This window comes from Mytilus californianus, unplaced genomic scaffold (genome assembly GCF_021869535.1).
Source record: "Mytilus californianus isolate M0D057914Y unplaced genomic scaffold, xbMytCali1.0.p SCAF_1, whole genome shotgun sequence".
In the NCBI taxonomy this organism is placed as follows: Eukaryota; Metazoa; Mollusca; class Bivalvia; order Mytilida; family Mytilidae; genus Mytilus; species Mytilus californianus.
The window spans coordinates 29,204,786-29,213,322 of NW_026262581.1; the positions used below are offsets into that span (position 1 = coordinate 29,204,786).

General features: G+C 33.3%; 1 protein-coding gene across 5 annotated transcripts in view; it reads left to right on the top strand.

Annotated features, from left to right (window-relative positions):
- Positions 1 to 1,841, top strand: part of LOC127701284 (death-associated inhibitor of apoptosis 1-like) — a 39,864-nt gene extending 38,023 nt beyond the window's left edge. For all 5 annotated transcript variants that reach the window (XR_007981971.1, XM_052205167.1, XM_052205150.1 and 2 more), the window contains one exon: positions 295 to 1,841. Coding sequence is in view for 4 of the 5 variants with exons in the window: in XM_052205167.1 (XP_052061127.1) it covers positions 295 to 359 (65 nt within the window). In the remaining variant the exon portion in view is untranslated. The remainder of the gene's footprint in view (positions 1 to 294) is intronic.
- The last annotated feature ends 6,696 nt before the right edge of the window (positions 1,842 to 8,537 follow it).

Here is an 8,537-nt window from a genome sequence, read left to right on the forward strand (position 1 = left end):
TTTCAAGCATTACCATAATGACATAATGTATATTTACTGCTTTTAAAACTTAAATTGTTCGAAATACTAAGGATTTTATACCCCATAGATAAAATATCTTAGCTGTATTGGGCAAAACCTTTTGGTATGTATGCCCCTCCATGCTATTTGGCCTTAATCTTCTTTTATTTGAGCGTCACTGGTAAGTTTTCCGTGGACGAAACGCGTTTCCGTCGTACAAATTATAAGACTGGTATCGTTAACATGTTTAATTTGATGAGTTTGTTCTTATTACAAAATCTCTTACTTTTGCAGACATCAATGCAGCAGTTCTCCTTGAAGCAATATTTCAAATACAGGATCAAGAATCTGAACTTTGACAGACACCTTAACATCAATTGACAATGCTACAAAAGAGTCTCAAGGGTATAAATATTTGTGAATCTAACAGCCGATAATGAATGCCAAAGTCAATACGGTTTCACAGGAAAGAGAGGAGTATTTTTTTTTCATCTGCTCGTCTGATTCTATTAAAAAGAACATTTTAAAACCGGAAACATTAGATTCATTTATTTGCAAATACATGTAGATAAATAAAGTAATAGTGTGTTTTACAAATGTATATATTAATATTTCGCCAAAAGAAATTCCAGTTTGACGTTTCGTGTCTTTGTCAAAACTTACATTTCGCGTGACGGGGGCAAGTGGATCCAAAAGTGCGATTAGGACGCAAGAGGTTTTTACAGTGTTGCTTTCTTATTGTTTAACCTTGTATTCATATTTTATTTAAATGCGCATTTTGCTTTATGTACTATTAACTACAAAGAGAAATTGTTGGCGTCTTTGTCAGATTTTCTATCAACTACAATAACTTTTATGATGGCGTCTCTGTCAGATTTACTTGTATGGTTGTATGCATTTTTAGTCAGTTGTGTTGTATGTCTGTGACGTAAGTATACACAGTTTTGGCTACTGGATCCCAATTATTGTCACATTAACCAATTATTATAAAAATAAGAAGATGTGGTATGATTGCCAACGAGAGAACTCTCCACTAGAGACCAAATGATGTAGAAGTAAACAACTATAGGTCGCCGTTTGGCCTTTACACTGAAAAAAACCCACACTGCATATTAAGCTATAAAAGACCCCGAGATGACAAATGTAAAACAATTCAAACGAAAAAACAAACGGCCTGATTTATGAACAAAATAAACAAAAAACAAATACTATATACATGAACAAACGACAACCACTGAATTACAGGATCCTGACTTGGGAGAGGCACATACAGAATGTGTCAGGGTTAAACATGTTTGCCTGCGCCAAACCTTTCTCCTAACCTGGGACAGTGATCTAACAGTACAATATAAGAACAAACTATAAAAATCAGTTAAAAAGAGCCTCACTCATCAGATCGATACAAAGCACAAAAAAAAACCCAACAAAGTACAGATATGAGAGTATTTGCAGTTACTGGCAGCAGCTAGTTCAAAGCCAATAACAACTAATTAAAAAAAATCATGTATCTAAGACTAAAATGTCTGCTTGTGTTGCTCACCTTATTTTATATATAACATATAAGCAACTGCCATAAGAGTTTAGATAGCCATAAACCCAGGTTTAACCCATCATTTTCGTCGGCGAATGCCTGTATCATGCCAGGAGTTGTTTTTCATTCGTTCCATTGGTTGATATAGTCTAATATTTTATTTTGTCAGTTTTTATGGACTTCCTCCTTTTTTAGTTTACCTTGGAGTTCAGTATTTTTGTTAATATTTTTTTGTATAATACGCTACTTTTTATACATGTAATGAGAACAATGAAAATAATTAAATATTACTTATTTTGTTTCAAATTGATCAGAGGTATAATAGAAGAATGAAATAAGAATTACTGCAAACAAAAAGAAACCCCGCCACTTGCAAAGTCCGTAATTTGCTACGGGAAACTCCGTAAATTGTTATGATAAAAACATAATAGGAGGTGCAGGATGTACAAAGCAATTTCAAAGCAAAAAATCACATTATATGTCAATAGTATTAATGGAACTGAGCAAGGACTCTTTGCATTGAAATTAATGTGAGGTGTGAGTACTTGAACGCCTCAGGTGGACTTTTTGATACAAAATGTGCACCGGTCAACCGTTTTTATATGCGGAGGAAGCCGAAGTGTACGGAGAGATCCACAGACCTTCGGCAGGAAAACTGGTAATCCTAGTCAATTAAGTTTTAATCGAACTTATCTGCCACGTGCGGAGTTGGATACTAGGATAGTGATACTAGTAGATGAACTACTTATACCACTCGGACAACGCGGCCCGCTTTTTCACTATCATGGACAAAGACTGGCTACTATAATTTCATTTTGTTAAGCAAATAAATCCATATTAAATCTCTCATTTCTTGTTCATTGTAGAACAATAAGTAAGGTTTACGCTACTTTAAGTGAGTATTTGTGCCTATATTCTGAAAGCAAATATACTGCATTGCAATGGTGATACTACGAGTAAAGGTAAAGGTGAGATAAGCTGTCGAATGTCTGTTAAATTGAAGTTTTAATGTAGAATATCATTTAATTTAAGTGAATTTTTTAAATAGCGCTTAAACACTTAAGGTGTAGACAAATGCCTATAATGATCAGTCTTATCGTGGGGAAAGGCCTGATCGGTAGCTGTTACATTTTGTACTTGTATAAACGTCTTTCTTTTGCTTACCAGAAGAGGACGAAGGCACGTGTGATAACTATTTAAGAGTGCCGGAATCACAAGAGGTCCTGAAATAGCTGTCATAATGTATGGGAGATGTTGTGGGTGTAAAAATACAGAAATTTCAAGAGTTAGTATCTTGTCAAATCAATCGATTTCTTTATAATCTTACAATCTCTAAATTGAATGCTGCTTTCGTGTAGGTATCCAATGTGCACCAAGTGGAAACCATGTTAAAATGAAAAATGTTATAGCCTCATTTACGTTAAACTTTCATGGTGGTTTGCAATGTGTTTTTGTTCAAATAAATATCAAATGGCTAGTATGTATCAAAATAAGATGATGTAGTATGATTGGTAATGAGACAACTCGATCTACACCAGAGATCAAATGAAGTAGAAGTTAACAACTATAGGTTACCGTACGACCTTCAACAATGAGTAAAACTTATACAGCATAGTAAGCTATAAAAGGCTTCGTAATTACAAACTTTAATAAAAAACAGTTCAAACTATAAAACTAACAGCATGTTTATTTACAAAACAATAAATAAAAAATAAATATGATATACATCAACAAACGACACCCAATGAATTACATGCTTCTAGTTTTTGGCCAAGCACATACAGAATGTTGCGGGATAAACCATGTTTGCTGAGTTAAGGGAGCTATTTCTTATTGGCAAGTCATTTGACCCTGTGTTTCTACCATATTGTAATTGATACAGTGATAAAGGAACCTAGTAAGATTTCGAAAAACAAAAGTCAATACAACAATCTTCTGGTGGTTTTCCCTGCAAGTACAATACAATTGAGAAAAAAGTATATGTTTATAGATAATGGAAGATGCGGTATGAGTGCCAATGAGACAACTCTCCATCCAAGTTACAATTTATAAAAGTAAACCATTATAGGTCAAGGTACGGCCTTCAACACGGAGCCTTGGCTCACACCGAACAGCAAGCTATAAAGGGCCCCAGTGTAAAACCATTCAAACGGAAAAACCAACGGTCTAATCTATATAAAAACGAGAAACGTGAAACACGTATGAACTACATAAACAGATGACAACTACTGTAATCAGACTCCTGACTTAGGACAGGTGCAAACATTTGCAGCGGGATTAAATGTTTTAATGGTACCCTTTTGTGAAACAATAGTATAACATCACAACATAGAAAAACACACTATAAAATATCAATTGGAAGGCTTAACTCAATCAAAAAACATAAATTAACACACAATGAACGAATAAATTTGACCTGTGACACCTGAATGCAAATACACAGTTAATAAAAAATTACAAGGGATAAGTTATTAAAGTCAAAAGTAAATAAACAGGTTTAAACAAAGTTAAAGTATGACATCACTGTGAAATTTCAAACAATTTATAGAAAATAATCACTTTTGAAGAAACCTGCGTCATATTATACACAGGTAAATGAAAATAATTTTGTTGTTAAGTATACTTCTTCTTCTGTGTGTATAAAATCTTCCGTTTAGGAATACCAAGAAATTTCTTTAACATCAATAAAATAAATCTAACACTTGGTACATATGGGGTGAATATCAACAATAAAAATATACAATTAGTGCTAGATAAAACTTCCTGTACAGGTCCAAGAACAGCATCTAAGGAAAAATGAAATAATTTTGATGTTCATAGTACGAAGAAGTGAAAATTTGTAGTAATTAAATACCAAATAATCAAAGCTGGTATATAGACAAGATCCATGTTAACATTAAATAACAAAAAAGCATTACAAATAGTATCAACAGGTCAAATTAAAAAGAAAGTACGATTTGAGAGTACTCGCAGTTACTGACAGCTCGTTAAAAGCCAAAACTAATAATAAAAAATCATGCATCAGAGACTAAAATCAACTAAAATACATCCCAGGGATATAGTATTTTAATGTCATGAACAGTCAAAGAAGACATGACTTGTGCAATGCCAAAAATAAATGTATCGACAGGTAGTAGGATAGTTAGGAGTGACTTCTTTGTAGATAACAATGAACGTGTGTGTATCTCTATACATCCCGTTTGAAAAGAAAATACAAATTAGTTATGTTTTAATTTGCTAATGACAATATATATAGTGGTAATGTAAACTATATTCAGAGATCTTATTACAACATTGGTACGATAACCCTTACTAATAAGTTTGTTGACATCACTACACACACGGGCATACCGAACGAGTTGTGATATATAAACACCGTATGATGGAGCCAAAGGCACATCGCCGTCTAAAAAAGGAAAATTAACAATCGGGAATGAAAAATCGTCTCTTTTGTCGTAAATTTTAGTATGGAGTTTCCCTTTAGAAATTGAAATGTCTAAATCTAGAAAAGGACAACTGCTGCTGTTTATGTTAGATTTAGTTAAAGTAAGTTCTTTTGGGTAAATTTCGGTAGTACATGTATATTTAGAGAACTCTGGATTATTTAACGAACAAATATCATCCAGATAACGGTAGGTATTGTTGAATTATGTTTGATTTTCGGAGAGGATATAAAACAACCAGTTTAAAACAATAATTGTTAAATTAAAACAAAAAAAAGTTATTATTTGTTTATAGTTTTATCATGCAAAATAGAATGAGTACAAACACTATTCAATGTGTGTAATCAACAGTTGAGTCTAGACAGTACAAAACAATCAGGTGCTGCTGTTTACTTTACAAATCAATGGAACAAATGGTGAAAAATAGAAATAAGGATACAATTACAGTTTAATAATGTGTTAAACTGGTGTTATAGTTAACAAAAATGTCGGATATGGCTTACTAGCGCAGTCCGGAATATGATGGAGTTTTAAAGTATGAAAGTTCCAATAAAATACGGAAACCTGTTCGAACATGTTGTAAATGCAATGTTATTATATATAGTAACATACGCTGTTGTTATAGCCTCAATTTATATTCATCCGCGACATCGCGGGTCCGTAACTAAATATAATGTATCTATGCCTTATTTTCAGCCTGGATTTTTAGTATTCGTATTGTCATTTGATAAAGTCATGCTTATTATAAGGTTTCTCTGTTTTCAAAATATTTCGGTTAGAATCCGTCCTGGTTTTCTAACTACCACCGGAAACACCTGTAGATATATTTTTTTGGTCAATGATTGAATTTAGTAGTGTCAATCCCTGTATAATGACGAGGTTCAGGTGTGATTATGACCCATGTAACTATATAGTAAATCCCAAATATACCGTTTTGTGGTGCGCCTGACAGATGCGGAACGTACAGGTTCGATAACAGGTAACAGGTACTATTGGTATCGGTTTTGGAATCGACCGGAACTTGTTAATTATTGGTAATATCGATTATGTGGAAGACAAAAGAGCCTGGAATGGTGTATTTTTTTATCAACACCATTGTCTTACATAAGTTATATATATTTATAAAGTTGAATTCTTTGATTGGTCGTTTTAATTAACGTAATGTCGGCTAACAAATTGGACCTCGTTATTTTAGTACTATAGATACGTCCGAGAAGGGGATTCCTACGACGTTTCTTTCTCGTGTGACGCTGATTAAATGAACAATATATAGAGAAATCGAGGAATGGAAGCGTAAAAGAATCAAAGTAAGACAGTACCCCATGAAGCAAGGAAACTTTAAGTTTCAAGACGGTTTTGCTTTTGAAATGAAAATATCCCTAATTCACTTCAGTTATTTATGTAAACTGGTGTAAATGAGTCCAGCAGGATATGATTCAGACACCAAACTAGTCATCTTTTGTATATGGGCGAGGTAAGGTTGGGCCATTTTTTTCTCGCTCGGGACACATATTTTTATGACTTTATAAAATATCAAATTTTTTGTCTTTAACATTGAGGAAATTAGTGTTGTTTTTTTTTCTAAATTAAATGTTGTATTTAAGCTTTTTCATATTTTACTCATGTGATTTATAACAAACGGTTTATTAAGAAAACACCCATCTTACTCCCCTCCCCTAAAACAATACAACAAATTTATGATTGGTGCCTAATGGTTTTACTATTCTGCTGAGATTACAGACAAAAGCTATCAACAAGGTTTATAGAAAACCCAGAAAAAGAAACCTATTTTTAAGTCATTAAGTGACCCGGAAGGGTATTCCTTATTTATAGTTGATTACTTATCTCATTAAAGAAAACTTATATCATTTCGCAATCTATGGTTGACAGAAGAGTTGTATTGTAATACAACTAAAGTCTGCGATAACATAATATATATATATATATATATAAGCAAAATACTAATAGCATTGATATTTGAAGTAGTCGAAGAAAAAAAAGCAAAAGGAAAGCAAAAAACTTTATTGTCTATATATAATTCTATACATGCGTGATCTGTCGATAAACTCGATGCATGCTTCATTTCCGTTTTCGAAAATTACTACTGGAGATAAAGACAAAGTTTTTGCATTTACAAAAGTAAGTATTATTTTATTAAATAGTGAAGATCTAAATTGAATTTAAGCACCTCTTTACATTTTTAAATTTATTTTTAGAGTAACATTTTTTTTCTAAATCTTGCAACGAAAAAACCTTCGAAATTCATGGTTGCTCTTTAGGTTCATTATTGGATCCAGAAAACATCTGCTGTCTAATTAATAGATGGACATGCCATCTAGTTTTATGAAAATTATGTGTATATCTTTTCGCACAAAACTTGATATGAATAATTCTCCCATTTGCATAAAAAAAAAAGTTTGATATAACACACTATTGTATGCTGTAATTACTTTGTATCTTATCAAGAAATAAAAAGAACGTCTTAAATTACCCACAGACTGATATGAAATGTTAATGCAATAATGGAAATAATTACTTTCACTTTCGTCTTTGCAATCCCTTGTATAGAAATCAAAAGGAAAGAAGAGTAATGAAATATAATTTTACAATTATACAATCATGTAATATTCATGTGATAATTTGAAGAAAAGTCAAAGACATGATATATAAACTGTTACAGATCCATGTCAAAACAGAAGTGAAAACTTGAGCAATCATTTTTATATTCATGTATAACTGTTTATTTTGTCTTTTGTCCAACTGAATTTGCACCATACGGTCATAACTAGCATTATCCACACTTTTTTATATCGACAATACGGAGATAGTAGACATTTAGTCACTAGTGGACGATGTAATAGTTATACACCGAGGGAAAGGTGTGTCTGGATAAGAAACCCCGTCGGCCGGAGGCCGGTGGGGTTTCTTATCCAGATACGCCGTATCCCGAGGAGTATAACTAACTAACACCCCATTCCAAACCCTATATTTGTTAACATTGATTATTAAATGAAAAAAAAAAACGATAGCATATTTATTGACAATATCAAACCATGATTTATAAGAATTTTTTTTTTATTTCATGAAACCCCACTAGTAATCTTTCTTAGGGTATTTTTGTCCACCGTCCAACCATTCAAATGCATTGATCTTTCAAATAAAAGTAGGGTCCAAACCGCGGAACCCCCACCCCCAGATCGGCCAATTGGTAACCGGGGGAGGGGGAGGGGGGTCCCGGGAGTTAGAATCCCCAATTTTGTTTAAGACCAATGCTTTAGAATAGAGACATATGACTGGGATACAAAAAAAATTACCTTCAAGCAAAGGAGTATTTAAAGGATTATTTTTGTCTTCAAAATAGATGCTTAATTTTTTTCGCTATTGGAATTTCCTAAAATGCAGTGGCGGATCCAGAACTTTTTGTAAAAGGGAGGGGGGGGGGGGGGTGGCACTGACTGACCTAAGGGGGGCCCGCTCCAGTCATGCTTCAGTGATTCCCTATATAATCAACCAAATTTTTCCCACAAAAGGGGGGCCGCTCCCCCCACTCCCCCCTTCCATCC